Source organism: Alosa pseudoharengus, unplaced genomic scaffold, assembly GCF_046254945.1.
Source record: "Alosa pseudoharengus isolate Yale_2024_CS ecotype anadromous, Long Island Sound unplaced genomic scaffold, YU_APseudo_1.1 YU_APseudo_1.1_scf_4, whole genome shotgun sequence".
In the NCBI taxonomy this organism is placed as follows: domain Eukaryota; kingdom Metazoa; phylum Chordata; class Actinopteri; order Clupeiformes; family Clupeidae; genus Alosa; species Alosa pseudoharengus.
In genome coordinates, this window is record NW_027468774.1 from 39,475,151 (window position 1) to 39,498,957 (window position 23,807).

The 23,807-nt window shown below is 41.8% G+C and overlaps 3 protein-coding genes across 4 annotated transcripts; 2 read left to right on the top strand and 1 right to left on the bottom strand.

Annotated features, from left to right (window-relative positions):
- The first annotated feature begins 5 nt into the window (after positions 1-5).
- Positions 6-6,156, top strand: rogdi (rogdi atypical leucine zipper). The gene is made up of 11 exons (XM_076266254.1): positions 6-193; positions 867-938; positions 1,099-1,181; positions 1,461-1,515; positions 1,716-1,796; positions 2,040-2,135; positions 2,637-2,735; positions 3,272-3,385; positions 3,846-3,895; positions 4,193-4,319; positions 5,004-6,156. Exons 1-11 carry the CDS (start codon positions 158-160, stop codon positions 5,043-5,045), a joined length of 855 nt encoding a protein of 284 aa, XP_076122369.1. The 5' UTR covers positions 6-157; the 3' UTR covers positions 5,046-6,156.
- Positions 6,157-6,698: 542 nt separating this feature from the next.
- Positions 6,699-8,024, bottom strand: smim22 (small integral membrane protein 22). Its single transcript, XM_076266257.1, has 4 exons — positions 7,955-8,024; positions 7,406-7,536; positions 7,176-7,246; positions 6,699-7,085 (listed from the first exon to the last, which is right to left on the bottom strand). The coding sequence occupies exons 2-4, from the start codon at positions 7,515-7,517 to the stop codon at positions 7,038-7,040; spliced, it is 231 nt and encodes a 76-aa protein (XP_076122372.1). The 5' UTR covers positions 7,518-7,536; positions 7,955-8,024; the 3' UTR covers positions 6,699-7,037.
- A 386-nt stretch (positions 8,025-8,410) lies between these two features.
- cog1 (component of oligomeric golgi complex 1) lies at positions 8,411-23,746 on the top strand. Of its 2 annotated transcripts, XM_076266256.1 has the most exons (15): positions 8,411-8,782; positions 9,221-9,465; positions 9,898-10,079; positions 10,477-10,647; positions 11,465-11,621; positions 12,160-12,370; positions 17,312-18,190; positions 19,826-19,972; positions 20,480-20,641; positions 21,157-21,281; positions 21,400-21,508; positions 21,841-21,950; positions 22,329-22,410; positions 22,625-22,679; positions 23,525-23,613. In XM_076266256.1, the coding sequence occupies exons 1-14, from the start codon at positions 8,471-8,473 to the stop codon at positions 22,631-22,633; spliced, it is 2,901 nt and encodes a 966-aa protein (XP_076122371.1). In that variant the 5' UTR covers positions 8,411-8,470; the 3' UTR covers positions 22,634-22,679; positions 23,525-23,613. The 2 variants fall into 2 exon arrangements, with proteins under 2 accessions (XP_076122371.1, XP_076122370.1); XM_076266255.1 differs by lacking the exon at positions 22,625-22,679 and having other exon boundaries at positions 23,525-23,746.
- The last annotated feature ends 61 nt before the right edge of the window (positions 23,747-23,807 follow it).

Here is a 23,807-nt window from a genome sequence, read left to right on the forward strand (position 1 = left end):
GCGGAGGGAAGGATAATTGTAAATGTGTGACACCGATGATTCCTCCTGCAGTTAATGTAAACCGTTAGTTTACTCGTAGAGGACAATTCTTGTTGTCGTTTCAGTCGGTAATGCTTAGGAAGCCAATAATACTATTTGTCACGTATAAACTTTGAAGATGACTGCTGCAAGTCAAGCAGAGAGGACTGTGTTGGTAAGGAATCTGTTAACATTAGCTAAATAGCTAACGTTACTTCAGCTGTCAGGATGGCAGTCTAGCCAGTGATGCTAAATAACATTAGCTAGCTTCTGTTGGTGTGATTTAGATTACTTTAGTCACTGTTTATGATTGTCAGTAAAGGGTAACATTTGCTAGCCTATTTAAGACCAGCTGACATAGTCTAGAACACCACCGACTTCACGATTGTATTATCTTTATTTACAATAGCTGCAGTGTTGTTTGTGTGACCACAACCAAGTCTGTGTAGGAGTAGGTTGGCGTATATTGGTTAAGTTAACGATAACATTGTGGATGATTGCTAACTTACATGTAATGGTATTACATATACCACTTCGAGTGGTGTCCTGTTAGAAGTCTTTGATGCTAACGACCCCACAGTTTGTTAGGCATGAGTCAGGTCAGTGGTGGTTGCAATCAAACATGTACGTAAAATCTGGCTACGTTAATCTATTTGGCTGTTCTTGAAGTTAACTGTGATTTCACTGATCAAAGACCTACAGCTTTTACCTCCCGTCAATAAATATACGCTCATAATAGTGCAGAAGTCTCATTGTGTATCCACCTTATCTTATGCAGTTCACTGTTGAGTATCTGCAAATCACATGATGGGTGTGATAAATAGATTTTGCAATCCTCTTTTCTTCAGGAAGATGAATTCAACTGGCTGCTGAAAGAAGAAGTGCATGCTGTGTTGAAACAGCTGCAGGATATTTTAAAGGTCTGCTGCTGTGCTACATTTTCTGAGAATTTATGTAATGTACATCAGTTCATACACTTATTTACTGCAAGTAATATTACAAAAATTTCTAAACAAAAACGCAGATGTTCAGTTCTGCCTGCGCAGCTCTGTGAGGCTAAAGTGCTTGTTGTGTCAACAGGAAGCATCCAGGCGTTTCTCAATGCCAACACCAGGATTTGAGGGTCAACTTAAACAAGAGAATTTTATTCTTGGCAGCTCAACGTAAGTGCCATGTGAAATCTTATTTTAGAACTGATAAAATCGTTTACATTTGAAACATTCCAATCATGCCTTTTAGAAATCTTATTATTTTATCACCACTACTCATCATTATATTATCTGAATAATTTTCAGATTTGGGTAAAGTTGTTAACATCTAAATAAATCATAACTGTCATTTCATTGTGAACACCAGTTCACCAGTTTGGTTCAGCGTTAGACACAGACTCATGACAGAGACACATGACTAAAGTTGCTCTGATATGTTGCTGCTATTTGCAGCATGGACCAGGTGAAGGGAGTGTTGACTTTGCAGGGCGAAGCATTAACACAGGCCGTAAGTGCTTTTCTCCTTGCCATCTTGTTTTTGAAGTCACATTTATTTGTACAGCACATTTAGAAACTGAAAGAGTTACTTGTGTTTCCACATGAGTTTAAACTCTTTTCTTTGTTTTGTTTTGTCTTGTTTGATAGTGATTTTTGGGAGTGGTGTAGCCATGTGTGTTTTACTTAACAATTAAGTTATTTTTGTTGTAGGACATTAATATAAAAGTGGCCAAAAGCAGTCAAGTCATGCATTTTGCATTCCGGGATGACAAACAGTGGAAACTGCAGCAGGTATGAACTCTCTCTGTCATTTCTCTTTGTGTTGACGTCTATTCAGAGACTGCAGTGAAACGTCACTTTATCACTAACTGTGCTGGTGATGGATTCAAATCCTCGTCCTAAGTGTCACTCACTATACATCTTAACACTTTTAATGAGCTGAAGTGTCATTCTGTCATTCTGTCAGTGTGTTGTTTTGTTTTATTCTGTAATGATGGCTGTGACTTGACGGTGCCACTCTCCATCTCTGTCCAGATCCAGGATGCCAGGAACCACGTGAACCAGGCTCTTCAGCTACTCAACAGCCGAGACGACAGTTACCATTTTAAAACTGGGGCAGAAGTGAACAAGGTCCGTCAGTGCCACTGAAGTCAATGCTTAAAGCAACTATAAATTGTGTCAAAAACATTCTGTCTTAATATGAGACAGCCAGTTTGTTCTGTTTTGTCCTTTTTCTTTTCGCCCGCTGTCTTATTGCCGATGTGAAGTTTAATGGCACGTCGTTCATATGCTGGCTCACTAACTGCACATAAACGTCATCCATCATTATAACCATAGTGCCTGACGTGTATATGTTGGCAGTAGGGCTTGATTATGACAATGATTTTTGGCCAAGGGGTTCTGTGTTGATGCCTCTAGCAATTCATTGGAAAAGATCAGATATTGTTTTGTGGCATTGCACCAAAGCAGATAGATTTTTGCTTTTTTTCTTATCCTGTCACATCATATTGTGATATTGCTTAGCAAACTGACTCCTCAGCTGAAAGTAAGAAAATAAACATGTGTAGAGGCACACCTGTCGGTGACTGTAAATGAGCCATAACAGATGGGTCTTGCTTTATTTCACTGCAGCTAATGGATGCGGTGATGCTGCAGCTCACCAGGGCCCGTAACCGTCTCACCACTCCAGCTACCATGACCCTTCCTGAGCTTGCCTCCAGTGGACTTATGGTAAGTGGACCCACTGAGGTGAGGCCCCTGTAAAGGTTTTTTTGCACAGTGCCCCAATTGGGTCAGTGTGTGCTGTCAGTCTGTGTTTATTGGTGATTTGTTGAAGTTGTTCAAGCTTGACATGTTCTAAAGTTAGTCTTCAATTACTGCCTGGGCCGCATGGGACTGGCAGTTGGACTGTAACCAACAACCAGTGAGGGTTGAAGCGGCTTTGCAAAAACTGGCAGCTTTAGAATGTTGGAGTTTGTTGGTCATTGTCTGGGCTTTGTGCTAGCACCTTCTCATAAATGCTGATTTATCCTCGACGCTCAATATGGATATAGACTTGGATGGAACCTTCTGTCCGTAGTCTGTGTTTATTCTGTCTGTCTTTTGCATGTTTTCTTAAAACACACGGCGGCAGAGAAAATTGACCAATGTTTGAAAATGGACGGCTCTGTGTTCGTTACAAAAGGGAGCATGTGTCAGGCTTAACCTGAGCGTGTCACCGTTCATCTTCTCATCCTGTGTTTCTTCCTCTCGTCACCTCCCATCAGAAGATGTTCTCGCCGCCCATGCCCGGCGACGTGCTGGTGAACTTCTACATCAACCTCAGCAAGCTCTGCTTGATCGTGTATCAGCTCCACGTGCTGCAGCCAAACACCACCAAGGTAGAGCCGTCTTTTCCTACCCGGATGAATGATACTTGAAGGATAGGAAGGTCAATGTGTGAGTGTTAGGGTGTGAGTTCGCCTTATTCACACGGTAGCCTTGTTCTAGCCACCAGGTGAATAAGGCGAATTTAGCCAATGCACACTATGGCCAGAGCAAAGTCAGACGCACAAAGTAAGTCAGGCCCAAGTTAATTAATAAAAGATAGATAAATCAGAATTGAACACTAGGTTTATTCAATTCCACTTCACCGGAGAGGTCTCGCCTACATGCATAATAAACCTTACTGGAAAAAAATGTCAACTCTTCAGGCATTCAGACATGATAATGCAATGTAACCTTATATGCTTCCCGCTACCCATATCGCCACCAAACTCGGGGCCTTAGAGTGTGAATGGCAGGAATACAAATATGGCTTGTGCCTTGATTCCCTACATGTATATCCATTTTTCCTTACAGAACTTTAAGCCAGCTGGGAGCTCTGTCTTGCATAACCCAGGAGCCATGTTGTAAGTATTCATTTGTGTAGATATTTGCAGCATAAATCCATCTTTCCTCTGCGCCTCATCTGCGCCTTATATAATTGTATTACTGTAATGAATCAGAATTGGATTTTCATCGCCAAGTATGTTCTCACGTAGAAGGAATTAGGTTCCAGTTGGGTTCCTGATTCTGATTCTAATGAAGTCTTAAAACACTTGTAACTTTTTTTTTTTTTTTTTTTTTTTTTTTAAAAGAAGTGTTTGCCTTTCATGTTGAATGCTTAAATACGGATTCCTCCCTCCTATTCTTCTTGGGTTTGTCAGTGAGAACAACAACACTAAGTTTGAGGTCAGTCACGTCCACAAGGTGGAGTGTGTGGTGCCATGGCTTAACGACACGCTGGTCTTCTTCACCATCTCTCTGCAACTGTGCCAGCAGCTGAAGGATAAGGTGCGTTTTCTTGTTATGCTAAACAAATCTTTGTGTTCAAAGCTTTGTTAAACACACTGTTAAGTATTGCGCCACAGGCAGAATGTAATAAAAGGAACACCTTTGGGATGAACTAGATGAGAGATTGCAAGCCAGGTCTCCTAGTGCATGACTTCAGAAATAGTCTTAAATATATGGGTAAAACATTGCAGGCACTCTAAAATCTTGTGAAATTCCTTCCCAAAAGAGAGGAAGCTGTTACGGCTGGGGGGACCAGCTCTATATTAATGCCTGTGCATTTAGAATGGGATGCCATTGAAGTTCCTGTAGATGTAATGACAGGCGTCCCAATAATTTTGTTTACATAGTGTATGTGTATATATCAAGCAACAAGTAATGTCATTAGCAAGCTAAAAAAAGTATACCCTGATAATATGACTTTAGACAGCAAAACACCAGATCTTTGTTCATTGGTTATGGATGGGGAAGTGTATATGGTAAAGGTTTAGTACACGCAAGTCATCTTAGAATTGTGCTTGACTGGATTGGACAGGTTTATGAACATGTTGCTTGTGACAATCACCTCAAGGTTGAATAACTAACCTTGTGGACATGAAAGAATGCTAACACTGACCATAGACATACCCATTAGGGAATCATTAACCTTGTACTTGGTTTTGCCTTGTTTTCTCTTGGCCCGCACAGATATCCGTGTTCTCCAGTTTCTGGAACTATAGGCCATTCTAAACCGAGACCGTCTCCAATCACAAGCCTCCAAAGAGCTGAAATCACTACAGGTTCTCGTAATTGTGCATTGTAAATTTCCCCAGATGTTTACCGGTGTAATTGGAGGTATGAAAGCAGCTCTGTGATTGTTTGTCCATGTGGTATTCAAATAGGGTCAATAAGCTATATTTTGATGAAGGAGCATGCAAAGCTCATTGTCCATGGTGCAGTTAGTATAGAAATATATGTAAATGTGTATACAGAGGCATATATGGGTAACTTGAGGTCCTTATTGGTCCAACATTTAGTTTTTTTGTGATGTGTGTCTGTAGCATTTCCCCCCTCTCTTTGTGCTGGACTACTTAGCTTTGTTTATTTTGGGCCACATGTTGTAACGGTTTGGACCCTTAGTGAAAGACACTTCATGAAAGAAATGTTGATAGTCACGCTATGTATGTAATTACATTGTACAAAGTCCTGATCGTAACTGTAAATCTGGATCTTAATCTTAATATAATTCTGAGATTTTAATATTTGTTCCATTTCAGCTGGATTTGTTTTTTCTGAATCATGTGTTTGTTTCCTGTTTTGAACAAGAGTCTTGTGTTAATGAACACTAAAGTAAGAAGCCATTTGTATCATTCCGTACCACTCCAGGTTTCCTGTAATACCACCAAGAAAGGGTTGGAAATGAACACAAATTCACTTTCACTTCAGAAAGGCTTTTTTTTTTTGCACATTGTTCAGTTTGTAGCCATTGTTGGTACAATTCTATCATTCCAAAGACGGTGCATGGTGTCTATGTTTTTACACTCATACAGAAGGGATAAGGATTAACTCAGATCATTCCATGACAATAGAAGGATGTTCACATAGCACAAATCAAAATGGCTTCAGGTGTCTAACCAGTGGTGAGGGCAGCACTTAAATTTATGTTTGTTTGTTTCTGCACTTCCTGTGCTTTTATTTATTTATTTATCCTTCAGTATTGACTTATTTTGCACTTTCTGCATGGTTGTCTTGATGTTCAATTTAATTTCAATGTGGAACAAAGAAAGTCTTACACTATTTTCAAATGAATATACATGGACCATAAAATATACTGTGCTATAAATAAATGTGATAAACACTATGTAATTGTCATCTGATCACTTCTATTAGTCAATTTTGAGTGAGTTTTCTTTGTACAGAAGCAGAGAGGAAGCAACCAAACTGGATTTACAAGTAATCAGTGTATTCGCCTTCTCCTTAATTATGAATTATTTCCCTGATTCTCAACTAACTGTGTTTTAAGGTGTACAGAGAAATCAAATTCATAAATGCTAATTTGATCCACAACAATTGGGGTTAGCAATGATACTGAATACACAGAATCCAATTATATTCATTGACATAACTATAATACAACATCCGACAACGACCTTCAGATCTCTCTGCCATGTTCTGCAGGCTCAATGGCAAGAGGGAAATCTCTCGTAATAAAATAAAAAATGAAGTCCTGTCTGGAGTTGTGTGTGACACAATCTAACATTTAATATTTTATGATCTGATGAGACTGTGGTTGTGTATTAGAGTTAGATACAATGTGAGAACTAATGGCACAAGTCATAGACCTATCAAATTGATTATCATTTAGGTTATCAAAAGGTAAAAAGAAAATGACAACACTCGCCATTGCTTCATTCTTTTATTTATTTATTTTATAAATAATTATATTTACATGTGCACGTTGGTGAAATTGGCATGAATAACACAATTTAAAAGGAAGTGATGTTTTGTTTTCTTATAAGGGGCCAACAAAGGAGTCAGTCACATTTGTTTATCTCCACCGGTGACTTGGCAACAGCCTGGACTTCAGACAGCAATGCACACAGGCGAGACATTTTGGAGATCAACAGTTAAAAATACATTTGTGCACATATTGACTTAGTGCAAAATAATGATTATTAAATGTATAAAAGTGCTTAGTTTAGTAGCAACATGGGTTGCAAGATCTGTTCAGTTGAATGATCATCATGGTTCCATCGCCATATTATCTATCCCAACTTTATGTTTCCTGGGCTGAGAAAGTTGAAACCAAAAGAAATATTTTAAATATTTAATGTGGCTAATTGTATCTGTTCAATTTATTTGCAAAAGAATGTGACTTACCTTCTCATCATCACAGCAGCAGCAACAACAACAGCGGATGAGAACCAGAAGAACAAGTAACAGAATCATACCTGGACAAAAACAACACCAACAAGAAACAAAATATGATCATTAAGATAACCTTGACCAGGGGTGCTGTAAGGCAGGGGAGGGAAGCTGTGAAGATGTTAAAAGATGTTAAAGTTGTTCTGAATTATGCTGCATTATGCAGCGCTAGTTCTGGTTCTTACCAATGAAGATAAAGAACATTGCGAATGAGGCAATGTCCCAGTCAGACTGAAACAGATTTTTTGATTGAAGTCTTGAGACCACATCATTGAACTTGAGGTCTCTTGGAGTCATGGTAGTACTGTCAATGAAGCTGTCAGGGAGGAATAATTAATGAGGTTAAGTGGTCAAAAATAGATAAATGGGTGAATGTAGTATCAACATCAGCTCACCTGTTGCTCCTAATGTGAAAACTGTTGGCTATTGATTTCATTGTATGAGGATCACTTAAGTGTCTAACATTCTATATAGGCTCATCTATATACAGGCTACAGTTGGGAGTTGAAAAACTTATTTTGTAGAGGAAGTGGGCTGGAATACGCAATCACTGCCATGGAAATGTCACGGTCAATGTCTCCCCACACATCGTGTCAACTTAACAAATAGCCTACGAGTGGATTGTGTAAAACGATTCAAAGAAATATTTAGGCTACGAAATTAAACAGGATTCATTAATTTATCCATAGTTCTTATAACACAAATAACGTAAGTTATTATAACAGAGTGCTTACCTGCCGTTGGTTTGCTTCCTCCTTCCTTTTTTTCCGGGTAGAACCACACCTGGCTGCTGTCGGTAACCTACTTTGCATAGGTCATAAAGGGGATTGCAGATTGTCGCTCACATAATAAACCAAGGGAAAGAAATTAACTTTTAACCATGATCATCGCCTATTGTAGAAAGTGCACAAATTAAATGGCCTACCCATAATTTAATTTGAGCACTCCCAAACTTTTCTAATGCATTAGGTGGCTACTGACAGCACTAAGAGTTATGTACAAATGTATGTGAACTTGAAAAGGAAATTACGTTTTCCTCTTTATTAATGTATGAACTAGAAACAAGTACAGGCTATGGCATCATAATAAACATTTTATTTTATTTTAGTGCATTGCATCTCCCTATACTATAGGTGGCGCAGCCTCGAGCCCGTTTTCTCTCATATGAAACATATGACCTCTGACCCCTTGTTTACGTGGGCAATTTCCTTGCTTCCGGGTTGTAGTTTAGTTGGCAGTTTTGTGTTGGTATGATGGCAGTTGTTCCAGCTCAGTCTCTTCGGGTCTCCGAAATCAAAGACCCGACGATCCTGTTTGAACGTTATAACACCGAAGAGATTCGAGCGATAGAGCGCAGGGTACGTGGTGAAATAGAGCAAAAAAAGGAGGAACTTCGTCAGATGGTCGGCGAGCGCTACCGGGATCTCATAGATGCTGCTGACACCATTGGCGAGATGAGGCAGTGTTCCGAAAGTGTCGTGAAATCTATCCAAAACATGTACAGTTATTGCAACAAGTTAAAACAAACGAAAACCTCACCTCAGATTAACAGCAAAGAAGAGGTAACGTTAAGTCATCCTGTTTTTAGACCTACATTTAAAATGTAGTCCATAACAGTGAGCATCGTCATGCAAAAAGGACACACCTCTTGTCTTCTAGTTTCATTATGTTACTTTGGTCATGCCACAGACACTGGCTATTTCAGCATAGTGACCATCCTATGTATTCCTATGATTTCAGTGTCATCAGTAAATGGTTTAGTTTGAAACTTGTAATGTGTTGTGGAATAGCCTACCTGTGAGAATGTATGTTGCATAATGTACGGTCATTCACAGTAAACAAAAGAGAAAAAGCCATTAACAGTTGCAGTGGGTGCAGATGCTAAAAGACACTGGCCCTTTCCTGCTGCTGTCATTTCCACTTGTGAGTAACTTATTCTTGGACAAAATGTCAGTTCCCAGAATGGATCAGAAACCTCTGTGTCTTGTTCATTTTTCCAGACCCAAAAGCAGTCCCAGGAGAAATTCTACACCATGGCAGCACAAACCAAACTGCTCTTGGAAATTCCAGAGCGGATCTGGAGTGCCATGGAATCCTCCCAGTACCTGCAGGCTACCCAGCTCTACCTGCTCTGCTGTCACCTGCACAGCCAGCTCCACCTGGAGGGCGGAGGACCACACTACAGCCCAGTGCTCACACGCTTCCCCATTCTGGTGAGACAGGTGGCAGCGGCAGGACACTTCCGGTATGGGATTGCTCATAGAGGGAATCTTTCATTGCATATTCCCCTTCAATGTTACTGAACCAAACTAGGCATTATGTCACAATAGTTGGAAACAACCCCTTTTGAGGTTTTACTGGTACAAGATGGTACTTGGAATGTCAAGGCCCTGAATTCCACTTAGAGAGTCTGGTGAGAATAGTTGTTCACTAAAGAACATAAGGAAGCAAACAACGTTTTATTGCTTGTTTGCCAGATCTAAACTAGTAAACGACAAAACTTTCCTGAAGTGCACAATCCAGTCCAAGGCTCTCTGCACTTTGTGTCCCCAACATACATGATAATACTGATAACAAACAAATGTGAAAAGAAAACCGCAGCATTATTATTGTGTCTGTAATTGTGTATCTTCGTCACTCATTAATCGTGTTCATTCATCCCATGTTTTTATTACAGGTCCACCATTCTGCTGGACAGCAAGTCTCTGCTGCGTGGCCGCGCAGTGTCGGACCAGGCCATCGCCGAGGCGCTGGTCTCCACCATGCTCCTGGAGGACAGCTCCCCACGCCAGGCGCTGGCGGACTTCCTGCTGGCCCGCAAAGCCTCCATCCAGCAGCTGCTCAACCAGCCTCAGCATGGTGCGCACTGGAGCCCTGGCTTATCCATGCCGATTTAGTTTTTTTTTTGTGGGGGGAGGAATTCATGTTAATGCCGTCTGTAGTAACATTTATTAATTTAACAGATGCTTTTTAAGTTACTGAATGGAGATCATTTGAATGTGATGGGAAGTTTTTGTCTGCAGAGTCATCTTATTTCAATCACAAAGTATACTGTAGCTAAGGAGATTAAAAGTGATGCATTTGTTTTTGAATATTGCCTTAGTGGCCATAACTGCATAAGAGCACAGTGTAAGAACTGTTTGCAACAACATGTCCTTTGAGATGAGATTGCAACCAAAGACTTGGCAAAGGTTTTTTTTTTGTTCTTTTTTATGGGTCTGTGGCTGAATTGGTCCTCTGTTTTATTCAACCTCAGGTGCTGGCATCAAGGCCCAGGTGTGCTCTCTGGTGGAGCTGCTGGTCACCACGCTGTACCAGGCGTACGCCGTGTTCTACATGCCCCCGGAGGGGAGACTGGCAGAGACGGGCCTGGGCTCCGGTCTGCTCTTCGCCACCCTGGAGAACGTCACCTCCAGCACGTCTGCCGGTAGGCTGAAGCTCAATCCTTCTCAGACAAAAACAAAGGATAAGGATCACAAAGATTACTGTTGATATTGGTCAGGCTGTGGGTTTATTTACTCTCTAGGGTCAAGATTTAGGCCATTCTCTCTATTTTTTTCCAGCATGTATAATGAGACAATACTGTATTAAAGGCACCCTTTAATAGAGCTTTTTTAACCTTAACATAACGTTTCCAAAATAATTTTGATGGCATATAACCTCATAACTTCTGCCATTGTCTGAGCGGCCCCCTATAAACAATTACCGACCTAGCAACTTTCTATGTTCTGGTAGGAACACTGCCCCCCATCGCTACAGGAATTCTGAGATCTCTTTCTACAGACTGCTGTTGGTGCATTCCCCTCTATATTGTATCGGAGTTACAGTGCAACCGGAAAGTATTCAGACCCTTTCAAGTTTTCCACATTTTGTTATGTTTCAGGCTCATCTTAAAATTAATTCAGTTAATTTTTTCTCAGAGATGAGAAAAAAAACCGAATTGGATCCATTTCAAGATGAGTCTCAAATATAACAAAATGTGGAAAACTTTAAAGGGTCTGAATACTTTCCGGCGCATATTTAGTTTTATTTATGATAGCACTTCTCAACTGTAGGGGGACCCTGAGAGCAAATCTTCTTTAGTGCTGCTTTAAATGAAAATACTGCTTAGAACATGCCATCAATATCTACAGTTGAGATAATGATTTCTCACTCAGTAATACCATTACCATTAATATTACTGACACTTCATGGCTGAGTACAAATGGCTGAATGGTTTAAGATGGTGATTGTTCTTCTTCTAGCTAAAGGCAAGAAGGTCCTCCATGAGGACATGAGCGCGGGCAGCTGGTTTAAGTACCTGCCCCCATCTGTGACAGACTTCCAGCCCACCCTACGCACCCTGGCCCAGCCTATCCAGAGTGAACAGCTGCGCGACACCCTGCAGCAGTGGATCGACACGTAAGTGGCCAGCTATCACTACCATGCAAAGGCACATCTGCTTTGAACCCTGTGTAGCATACTAATTCAAACAAATTCATTTACACTAATGTTTTTAAACTTAATACTTGATGTTCTTATACGCAGGGTAGAAAAGGGTAGAAAAAGTTTTTACCGTTACATGTTTTGAAGTCAGCAGTAGAAACATGTAAAAACTAAAGAGTTTCTAGCCTGTGTATGAGCATAGTAAGTTATGTCATATGAGTATATGTCACGAAATGTTTGTCACAAGATCTGCTGTTGAATCATCATCCTACAAAAGGGTCAACTGTGTGCCAAAAACTGTGTTGACCAGATGTCTAGACAGGATGGCATTCACACATGAAAGACTCAGGTTTCTATTTATAGAACACCGCACAAGTGAGAATGTGTGTGTGTGTGTGTGTGTGTGTGGGGGGGGGGGGGGGGGGGGGGCACTTCCTACAAGAAGACTACTATTCTCCTCCTGCATCCCCGCTGAGTTATGGTAAAACAGGTCCCTCTGTCCTCCCCCGGGCAGGTGTAAGGAGGACATCCGCAGCGGTGTGAGCAGCTTGCTGGTGTTCGTACGGAGCCTCAAGGGCCTGGCGTCCATCCGGGATGGCGTGTGGGACCTGCTGTCCAGCGAGTCCATCAGCCAGCACTGGGCCACCGTGTGCCAGGGCCTCCTGGACAAGCCCCTCTCCCTCTGGGACGACCTGCTGCAGCAGCTCTTCCTTCAGCGCCTGCAGGTAAAGGATGGAATAGCATAGTATAGCATAGCACGTGGCCTACTGCAGCCGTGGCCTACTGGTTAGGGCTCGGGACTTGTAACCGGAGGGTTGCCGGTTCGAACCCCGACCAGTAGGAACGGCTGAAGTGCCCTTGAGCAAGGCACCTAACCCCTCACTGCTCCCCGAGTGCTGCTATAGCAGGCAGCTCACTGCGTCGGGATTAGTGTGTGCTTCACCTCACTGTGTGTTCACTGTGTGCTGTGTGTGTTTCACTAATTCATGGATGTGTGTGTTTCACTAATTCATGGATTAGTGTGTTTCACTAATTCACGGATGCAGAGACCAAATTTCCCTCACGGGATCAAACAAGTAGATATACTTACTAACATAGCATGTCATAGCATAGCACTGCATAGCATATCATAGTATAGTATTGCGCAACATAGCATATCATAGCATAGCGCAGCATAGTATAACATACCATAGTATAACAGTGGAACATAGCATATTATAGCATAGCATAGCGCAGCATAGTATAACATAGTATATCATAACATAGTTTATTTGCACATGTAGTTTATTGGCACATGTACATACAGTATGTAAACACAACATGACAGAACTTATTATTTGCCCAACACCAGCAGAACGCAGACTTCCGAGGCCTTTATCTAAAAGTCAGAAACAGATCTTATATTACTGATGGATGCTAATTATTCCTAAAAGATAAGTTCTCCACACCTCTGTATGATCTGATTTTAATTGTTAAAACACCACTTGCCGAAGTTGGCAGCAAGAGGTGGTGACGATTGATTTGTTAAATCATAATTTTGGTGTGGTAGATTTGACCTCTCTACAGTGTCGAAGCCTTGCAGAAATGTAAATGAAATGAAAAACCCACTTAAAGAGGATTGTATACTGGGGGTCCATGCTCATACTCAAAGTTATAGTATCACACTTACAACCAGGGGTCAGAGCACACCAGTAAAAAGTGTGTAGACTAGGACACATGACATTTTCTCACCCAGCCTTACAAGTTGTCTGTTTGTGGTGAACTCTTGACACCATAGGAAAAAATTAAAACAAACAACAGTGTTTAATGAAATACACAATATATTACAGTCATGAGGCTTTAGGCAACACCCCTATGCGGTAAGTCAACAGATCATGTTTGCTGTTGACGCAAGTCACATAAAACAAGTCACATAAAACAGCACCACCCAACACACAAGTTGAGCTGTGAGTGAACGCAGCACTGCTGCAGTCCAAGGAGGTATTTTAAGTATGTAGAAGTATATCTACTATTTAGTGACAAACCTGGGTTAACCCAGAGGAAAGGGCAAATGGGGTTCATTCACCCAGCAAAACAATGATATTCTCTTTTTGGAGGTTTGTCACAGACGATGACTTAACTTACCCAGGGTTGTCATTGAACCACGGATATAAAATATCCCCTCACGTCTGCTGCACAACCCTCTTGACAAACACCATGGGTCCTTGTGAAAATAACAGCAGAAACAGTTTGACAGGTTTGCCTCCTTTTATGTATGTAGGAATACTATACTTAGATTGGGCTGATATTTGTTGAATGTTTCGGAGTTTTAGAATGTTGATTATTTAGTATCATTTTATTTAATATATCAATTTATATAGCACCTGTTGTGCATGGTGTGTAGGTGCTTAACAAACATCAGAAATGCTTGACAAAAGTATGACATTGACAGACCTGTCAGAATAGCTTGAGAATTCCAAGGCATCCAATGACATTTAGGTTGTAACAACAATAGCATCAGATAAAATAAGGCACTTAAGACAAATAAAAAGAGCAATTAAATAAGATTAAAAGGTAAAGGTAAAAGTAACGTAAAATAAAACAGAAAACAAATAAAGCAAGAATAATATGATTAAAATGGTGATGAAAAGATAAAAGGTTAGGGGAAAGCTAGGCTAAAATTTCAATGGAAATAACTAAGTTCCAATAATAATAATAATTCAAATATTAATTCCATTAATTACTCCATCAGTTTCATTAATGCATCAAACAACAGCATTGATAATAATGCCTTCATGTAGTCTCAATCTAAACAATTTACTAACTTGGACCAAAGAAAGCCTGACGCAACAGAAACAAGCCTATGTGGTGATCTGCATTTTAGTGCAAGCTGTGCATGATGCATGTGCTGTGATTTGCCAGGTGGTTTAGGGAGTGCTTGCTTCACATAGAGCTCTTGCACCCTGACCGAGTTCTCAGCGCGTATGAATTTGCGTCATCATCGTTTACTGTTCTTCTTCTCCGCACGCTATGCCTTTCTCACACTTTCATCTTCGTGCTATTTAAAGGGCCGTTCCCCAGATGAAAGGTTATGAAACCAGATGTGTTCAGGTTCACAATCTTAGATCAAGTTAAAGATGGTTTCATACATTGCCATAATTAGATTAGATTAGATTATTGTCATTTTACAGAGTACAAGTACAGAGACAACGAAATGCAGTTTGCGACTAACCAGAAGTGCAAAAAAGCAGAAAAATGTGATATACTGTTTATACTGCACCACCTGTCTATACTGTGTATAAGACATATAGTGCAGTGTGGACAGTAGTACAGGTGGGTCTCAAACAATTAGAATATTGTAGGAAAGTTCATCCCCCCCCCCCCCCCTCCCCTAATCTAGTTTTTGTTGTTGTAATCTTGATGATTACGGTTTACAGGTCATGAAAAACAGAAATTAGTATCTCAAAATATTAGCATAAAGAGGTTATAATACAGAAATGTCAGTTTCCTGAGCCTTTGAACTCTTAGTCTGGTTCTATAAACACAACCACAATCATAGGAAAGACTGCAGACTTGATAGTTGTCCAGAAGGCACTCATTGACATCCTCCACAAGGGGTAAGCCACAGAAGGTTCACAAAGTGCTGTATGAAAGCATATTCATGGGAAGTTGACTTGAATGGAAAAGTGTGGTAGGAAAAGGTGTGCAAGCAACAAGGATGACAAGAGTGTCAAGCAATGTCGATTCAAAAACTTGGGGGAACTTCACAAGGAGTGAACTGAGGCTGGAGTCTGCATCAAGAGCCACCATGCACAGACGTGTCCAGGAAATGGGCTACAAGTGGCATATTCCTAGTGTTAGGCCACTCCTGAATCAGAGACCAGGTCAGAGCGTCTTACCTGGGCTAAGAAGAGACAGAACTGGAACGTTGCTCAGTGGTCCAAACTCCTCTTTTCACATAAAAACAGAATTTGCATTTCATTTGGATATCAGGGTCTAATCAATGTCCTAAGCGTCTGGAGGAAGAGTGGAGAGGCACAGAATCCAAGTCCAGTTTGATGTTTCCACAGTCAGTAATGATTTAGGGTGCCATGTCATTTGCTGATGTTGGTCCACTGTGTTTTATCAAGTCCAGAGTTAATGCAGCCTTCTACCAGGAGATTTTAGTGCACCTCATGCTTCTATCTGCTGATTTCCTTTTCCAGCAGGACTCGGCACCTGCCCACAGTGCCAAAACTGCTAGTAACTGGTTTGCTTACCATAGCATTACAGTACTTAAAGCAACACCAAAGAGTTTTATGTACCTTATAAGAATCGTTTCAGTGGTTCATCAACTCGTAACAGGGTGAACGGCACTAATGCATTCGCTTCGCGGCCCTCTATCGGCAATAACTGCACTATATAAGTTTGCCAGATCGGGTAGCGGATCTGTAGTCCGCTGGAATGAGACATAAGAAACTTTCGAAAATTTGATTTGCATCTGATGTCGCAATACATCGTAATTTCATAAAATCATCCAACATATTCTACCTTGTCTGTGGACATCGTTATTTGCAAAGCCGGTGCTGGATAAACAAATAGCGTGTGTGTGACAGTGGAAAAGTTCTTTGGTGTTGCTTTAATTGGCCAGACAACTCGTCTGACCTGAACCCCATAGAGAATCTATGGTTTATTTGTCAAGAGAAAAATGAGACACCAGACCCAACAATACAGATGACCTTAAGGTCTCTATCAAAGCAACCTGGGCTTCCATAACACCTCAACATTGCTACAGGCTGATTGCCTCCATACTACGCCACATTGATGCAGTAATTTGTGCAAAAGCAGCCAGAACAAGTATTGAGTGTATAAATTAACTATTTTAGATTAGTCAAATTAGTCAGATTAGTTCATTTCTTTTCAAAAGATCGACATTTCTGTATTATAACCTCCTTATTCTAATATTTTTTTGATACTAATTTTTGGTTTTCATGACCTGTAAGCCGCAATCATCAAGATTACAACAAAAATGGCTTGACACATTTCACTCTATATCTAATTATTCTAAAATATATGAAAGATCCACTTTTTGAACTAAATTAGGAAGTAACATTTTTATACGATATTCTCATTTTTGAGACCCACCTGTATACATTTATAAGAAAGTGTTATGGTTTACAGTAATACAAATTGAATATAAATATGTGCAATTTATTAGCAGCCTTATAAGAGCAGAATAGATATGGATATGCAGTATGAACAATGTATGAACAACATTACAAGAGTAGTTAAAATAATATAGATATATGCAGTGTATTAAGAGTAACATTATAAAAACAGAATGAATATGGATATTCAGTATGAACCGTATAGACAGATATGTTCAGTATGTACAGATATGTGCAGTGTAGTAACAGTAACATTATAAGTAAATTATGAGTAGTAAAACTAAGTGTATGTGCAGTATGAACAGTATAAAGTATTTTATGACACAATGCTTCTTACTCCTTCATTCTCCTTTTCTCCCTCTCCCTTTTCTCTATTTCTCTCTCTCCCGCTCTCCATCTCTCTTCCTCTTCCCCCACCTTTTCTCTCTCCTCCATCTATCTATCCCTCTGCCCTCTATCTATCTATCCCTCTCTACTGTCTCTCACTCTTTCTTTCTCTCTCTCTCACTTACTCACTCACTCACTCTCTCTGTCTCTCAGGCTATCACCCGTGAGGGAACTGAGAGTATCTCCAGTAGCTGTAAGCAGCTGTTAACCTCTGCCCTGCATGACCTGGAGACCCAACCTTCGTCGTCATCTCTGTCCTCATCGCTGTCCTCCTCCTCTTCCTTATCCGGCGGGGGCTTCGGCCGGGGGGCCCATTTCGAGAGTGACGTGGCCGCCTTCCTGTGGTCGGAGTCGGCGGGAGACCTGCAGAGCGACACGGCCTGGGTGAGCGTGGCTCAGCGCGCCCAGCAGCAGCAGGCCAAGAGTGGCCTGTCCATGAAGACCCAGGCGCTGACGCCCTGCGTGCAGAACTTCTGCTCCGCGCTCGACGCCAAGCTCAAGGCCCAGCTGGACGACCTACTGCACTACCTGCCCGCAGAAAAGAACGGCAAGGACGCCGCCGCCCCATCTTCCTCTAACACCTCTGTCCCGCCAAACACTTCAACCTCGTCCTCCTCGTCGGCGTTCAACCGTTTCCGTGACGCTGGGGCCGTTGAGGAAACGCTGAGAGAGCACTGCCTGTCGTGCGTGCGGGACGTTCTGGCCAGCGTGCGCTCGGAGCTGGCCTCCGCCCAGGACAGGTGCACCGGTTCCCGCCTGCACCGCCTGGGCTCGGTTCTCTTCATGGCACGCCTGTGTCAGTCCATGGCCGAGCTGTGCCCGAGCCTGCGGCAGTGCATTCTGGGAAAGCAACAAGGGGTGGTGGAGGTGCCGGGAAGAGGCACGCCCCGACAGGGCAGGAAGCTTGGCAAAGGGGGCGGCGCCAAGGCGGTAGAGGTCAGTCCTGCGCAGGCCAAGTGGGCAGGGCTGAAAGAGGAGCTTCTCAACTGTTGCATGGAGGCGTACCGCATCTGGAGTGCAGCACTCTCAAAGGTAAATAACTAGGAGTCGGGTGCAGGCTTTGAACAGGAACACAGTGAACCAAAGGGAATAAGGCCTCCAGTTGTAAAAAAAACAGTTGAAGAAGGTTCAGTGCAATCTTATTAAACACTTTACAACCTCAGACGGTTAATGTTTAGCTCACGGTACTTTCAGTGTTTGATGAAATTAGTAAAATCCCTTTGCTTTGAGTTTAATTGGAATCATGTTACACAATGTTTTACATGACACATATTGCCATAAAAGGTAAATGTGCTCATGGCTTTTTCATTACTCTCAAGTGACACCTCTCTTGCCCTCTACCGCAATTACATAGATTGAGAGATATCTCTGTTCCAACATATTGGTGACAGGTTTTAAATCTGTTTCAACCAGGGCTCGACATTAATGGTTGCCCGGTTGCCCTTGGCTACCACATTGTTACAAGTGGCAACCTCTTGCCTGATTGCCAAGCTGGCAACCACTTTTAACCACTTTTAAAAGTTAACGTCGAGCCCTGGTTTCAACATACATATGCAATATATCAACAAGCAAAGTTCTTTTGCACATGTGGCATTAGGGGTGTCACGATTCTCCAAATCCTCGATTCGATGTAATTTTCGATTTTAAAGTCACGATTCGATTCGATTTTCGATCTTTTTTAAATATTACTATTAATGCATTCCTTATATGTTATTTACTCTTTTTGGCCTTTTCTTTTTCGGGGGGCTTTTATTTTGAAACCGTTCCAACCGCGAGGTTGTAATGTAAATATAACTAACTTTAGGCTAAAACAGAGACGTGAACATAGTAAAATGAAACAACACAGAATGTTAATTTGATTGTTTCAGCACACTCCGAAGAGACCCAAGGTTAGTGTTCATGGAATATGTACTTATAAATGTGCATTTTAAGACTTTTACAGTCCATCTTTCACTTGCTAAGTTGAGTAGGCTAAGTTAGTTTTAATTGACGTGAATGAACGAATACTTCCACACCGGTGATTTCAAAGTAGCAAGAGGGGCTTTGATTTCGGTAGGTTGATGTGTAGGCCTATATATTAACTGGCTGCAGCCTAAAATTAGAGGAGTGTTGACGCTGCAGTTCAGCACGTGCATGTGTGTTTGTGCATCTTGGCATACATGCTGGACGTGACATTGGGGGTGTGGCTGCATCGTCGATTCTACTTTTAAATTCGAAGTTCGAGATTGAGATGTAATTTCGATCGATTTCGAAATAAAATCGAAATCGTGACACCCTTATGTGGCATGTGGGAACACCATGCTGACTCATCAGTGTTTGCTTTTAATGTCTTTGCCCACGTAGTTCAATTAGCAAATCGACTTTGCCCAAGCAGTTAAATAAGCAAATCGACTTTGCCTGGTTATCAAATTCGCTTTAGTTAGACTTGCTCTTTGCCCACCATTCACATTTATGGTCCATAGTATTTTTCCAGTAGTCCAGTATTTCTCTCAGTTAGTCCTATGTGCCCATGTATTCCCCAGTCTTCATGTTTTAATCAGCATATCATACAGTTTAAGCTGCAGCAGTTTGTGAGAGGAGGCTGCAGTAACTAGTGCACTTGTGCAACTCTGTGCTCTGTGGTTCACCCTGTGGTGCATTCACCCGCTCCTCTCCTCTCTCGCTCAGACGGTGGTGGAGCGCTTCTCGGCCGCGCTGCACAGCGACTCCGCCGGAGCCATCCTGGGCACCTCTACCAACTGGGAGGAGTTAGAGATCCAAGAGGAGGCAGAGTCCGGAAGCAGCGTCGTGTCCAAGATCCGCCTCCCGGCTCAGGTGAGTGGAACAGCTGAGTGGATGTCGCTTGCATTTACTCAGAGAATCACCATAGTCACAGTATACACAATCGCAGTCACAATATTTGCCATTGCCAGCTCTGCATGTGTTTTCCCATGGAGTCATAACCAAGGGTTGCTTCCAAGGAACGCGATCTCTGTGGACAGCCCATGCTCAAAAAACGGCAACAAAAACAACCTGGGCAAACATAGCCCATAAAAACATAAACTGTTCCAGCAAATCACAGACGAGATGCACGTTTAGGAGAGTTTCAATTGCACGGGAGCAGCACGGGAGGGAGGGGGAGGAAGTAGCGAGCTAGCTCTCTGTTTTGTTTGAAAGTCAACAGAAGTGACGTTACCCAACATCGCTTAGAGCACCTTTAATTATCCCAGTTCCATAATGTATTTACTGAGTTACACCCATAATATGTTTAGGCGAATGAGACTGAATGCAGTGAAATGAGATTTGTAATTGTTTATTTTGTTGTTGTTCCTGTTCTGTCAGCCCTCCTGGTATGTGCAGTCTCTCCTCTTCCACCTGTGCCTGGAGGTCAACCGGGTCGGAGGTCACGCTCTCCCAAAGGTCACGCTAGTGGAGCTGCTGAAGGGCTGTCTGGAGCAGCTCCTGGGCCAATACGAGACGCTCACCCACAACTGCAAGGGCAAGGTGTGTGTGCGTGTGTGTGTGAGCGCGTGTAGCAGGATTTATCATGTCTATTGCTTTTCAAATAATTTGGAATGGATTTCAGCTCAGTATTTTACAACAGTGTCAGCAGCCAAAGAGTATTAGTTGCACACCATTCCCAACCCAACATGTGACTGCATGAATACATATCTAATCAGATATATGAGGAATTACCTCACCATATCACCATATCATTCATACTCACACTTTTTGAGGGTAGTAGGCATGAGCTAGTGTTTTACGGCGTGCATGTCCCCTGAGTAGTTGTGGGTTCATTTCTGAAACCTGTTCTTGCCTCTGGTCTGCTGGATATTTAAGCTTCTTGAGATTCTTGACATTCATCTCTGTTTCCTCTCCCTGTCCCTCTCTTTATTTTGATCTCCCTCTTTCTCCTACTCTTTCTCCTTTTGTTATGCCTATTATCTCCCTTCTCAATCCCTTCTTTTTTCTTTCTATCTTCCTCTCTGTCTTCTCCATCACCTTTTTGTCTCCTCCAGGATGTGGCGTTCCTCATGACCCAGAACCGAGCGCTGCAGCTGCTGTTTGACGTGCGGTACCTCAGCGCAACACTTGGGGCTCGTCTGGAGGAGGGCAGGAGCTCCCGGAGCCAGCAGGATCCTAGGTGCACAAGCGACACGTGACGTCACGCGCCCACACACACTCAATGACGCTCTCTGAATGTTCTTATAATACAGTGTTTGTGTGTGTGTTAAACAAGTTTTCTACATGCGTTTGTACAGGGTCCAGGATGTGTGTGATTCCCTGGAGGGCCACATTGATCCGTTTGACCTTGACGTCTTCACTCCTCACCTGAACAGCAACCTCAACCGTGTATCTCAGAGAACTTCAGTAAGCACCTGACAAATCAATACACACTCGTAATGGACCATCCGTAACCTATACACACACACACACACACACACACACACACACACACACACACACACACCTGTGCTTTAAGAGATGCTATACACTTAAACCTTTTAGTACAGTTCATGTGTACTCTTCCTTACAGAACTTTTGAAAGAAACGAAACACTTCATAATTGTATCAATATGCTTCAGAAGCTGAAAGCTTCAACCTTTCTCTCCCTATGCTGAGTCATCTGTGCATGTGTAAGTGAAGGCTTTGCTCCTGAGCAGGGGCAACTCACGGCCCATGTGATGTGTTCTTTTCCTTAGGTGCTCTTAGGCCTGCTGGCTGGCACAGAGAAGCAGTTCAGTTCCCGTGGCAACACCGTGAACACCCAGGAACCTTACAACATCCTGCCGCTAGCCAGCAGCCAGATCCGGTGTGTGTGTGTGTGTGTGTGATTGTGATTGTGATTGTGTAATTTGTGAGAAGAGTGCATTTCTTTAGAAAAGAGAAGTGTCCAGCTTTGACTGTAAGAATGTTTCTCATTGATAAATGTGTAGTCACCTTGATACCATGTGCACAGATATTGTATTGCTCCATAATGGCACAGTACACTTGGTGTTAAATGAAACTCAAGGTCTTTGTTTTTAAATGAAACTCAAGGTCTTTGCTTTTAAATGAAACTCAAGGTCTTTGCTTTTAAATGAAACTCAAGGTCTTTGTTTTTAAATGAAACTCAAGGTCTTTGTTTTTTTAAATGTGACTCAAAGTCTTTGTTTGTTAAATTAAAGTGTTGTTGTTTTCTTTTGCTCAGGTTTGGGTTGTTGCCACTCAGTATGACCAACTCTCGCAAAGCCAAGTCTGCCACACGGGGCTCGGACATCACCAGGCCACTGGTCAGTCACATAACTGTGTATGTGTGTGTTTGTGTGAGAGAGAGACAGAAAAACAAAGTTTTGCTAAAGTCTTTGTAACCCTCAGAAGAGATTACATGATGTACTGTATCTGTGCTGTAAACAAGCTTTAAGTGACTGAAGAGAGAGTTTATTTTTGCTTTGAGATACGTCATGCAAGTGCACATCGGTCATGTCTTACTCTCTATACACCCAGTGGTTTTGAGAACAGAGATGCCTGAGATGTGAGCCTCTGGATTCCTCTGTACTAGGTGACTGAGTGTGTGAGTGTGTGTGTGTGTGTGTGTGTGTGCAGTGTGGTGCTTGCTGTGCCTTTCGCTAAACCTTGACACCTGACAGCAGTCATTGAGTGCAGGTGCATTGACTGCTTTGGGCTGCCACTAAAAAGCATAGAAGCCATGCTAAAGAAAGAAAAGGCTATTGTGTTCTGGGCCTTTAAATCAGTTATTGCTTTATTTACTGGTTTTGGGTACTGGGTGTCTGCAGTATACGATTCATTTAAAAAGATTAATACTTTTATGAAAGATTCATATTTTTATCTTTTATAAATTGATTAATCATCATTTATCATGTGGAGGGGTTTATTTTATGTTGTGGACCATATCCTCTATCAGGCTTTCACCAAGGTAAGGTAAGTTGAGGAAAAGGAACTTGTTAACATGCTGTGCAGTTTTCTAACATATCAAAGAAAACATGTTAAAGCTGCTGTAAGCAAAGATAGGATGGCCAATGAATGAAGGTGAATAGAATGCACCAAAATATTTGTTTTGCTGTTCCTCTAAAATTGCTTTATGGTGACAGGTCCAGAAACTTTATTTATTTACTTACCTACTTCCAAATTATTTGTTTATTATAATCAGAACATGGGGGGGCCGCTTGCAGCAGCTTTAAGACTGCTTCCCCACTGTTATAACGGTTGAGGTGTTGTTATTGTCTGGTAAAGCAGACCTATTTCCTAAACCTTTTGCATGTGCTTTATGGTGACTGTTTCTGATATCAGAATGTTTATATTAGAGTGTTGCAAGCACTACAGCCCTATGGCCTCAAGAAACGCCACAAAATGTTGATTTGCTTTTACTTGTTTTTATCCCAACAGGCAACACCAGCTTCAACTCCTGCACCCCAAGACAGCTTCCGCCCTGGCAACCTGTTCAGACAGTTAGCCAATCAGGAGGAGGAACAGTCTAGCTCCTCCCTTTTTAAACTCGGTTGGCTGTCCAGCATGTCTAAATGATGATATTTAACTCAAGGGTTATGGGTTTTTAAACGTGTATAAAAGGGTGTACAAAATAATATAATTACATTTTGAAATTGTTAATGATGTGTGTGGGTTTTTTTTAACAAGATTTGAAATTTTATTCATTTTACACAATTCAACA

Bases quoted from the DNA above. Each gene is read 5' to 3' on its own strand.
- smim22 (XM_076266257.1), bottom strand. From the start codon at position 7,517: ATGACTCCAAGAGACCTCAAGTTCAATGATGTGGTCTCAAGACTTCAA. The intron at 7,247-7,405 runs GTAAGAACCAGA...GTTTTTGTCCAG, and splicing joins AATGTTCTTTATCTTCATTG to GTATGATTCTGTTACTTGTT. The intron at 7,086-7,175 runs GTAAGTCACATT...CAACTTTCTCAG, and splicing joins GCTGCTGTGATGATGAGAAG to CCCAGGAAACATAAAGTTGG.
- cog1 (XM_076266255.1), top strand. From the start codon at position 8,471: ATGATGGCAGTTGTTCCAGCTCAGTCTCTTCGGGTCTCCGAAATCAAA. The intron at 19,973-20,479 runs GTGAGTGGAACA...CTGTTCTGTCAG, and splicing joins AGATCCGCCTCCCGGCTCAG to CCCTCCTGGTATGTGCAGTC. The intron at 20,642-21,156 runs GTGTGTGTGCGT...TGTCTCCTCCAG, and splicing joins CCCACAACTGCAAGGGCAAG to GATGTGGCGTTCCTCATGAC.
- rogdi (XM_076266254.1), top strand. From the start codon at position 158: ATGACTGCTGCAAGTCAAGCAGAGAGGACTGTGTTG. The intron at 1,516-1,715 runs GTAAGTGCTTTT...TTTTTGTTGTAG, and splicing joins GCGAAGCATTAACACAGGCC to GACATTAATATAAAAGTGGC. The intron at 2,136-2,636 runs GTCCGTCAGTGC...ATTTCACTGCAG, and splicing joins CTGGGGCAGAAGTGAACAAG to CTAATGGATGCGGTGATGCT.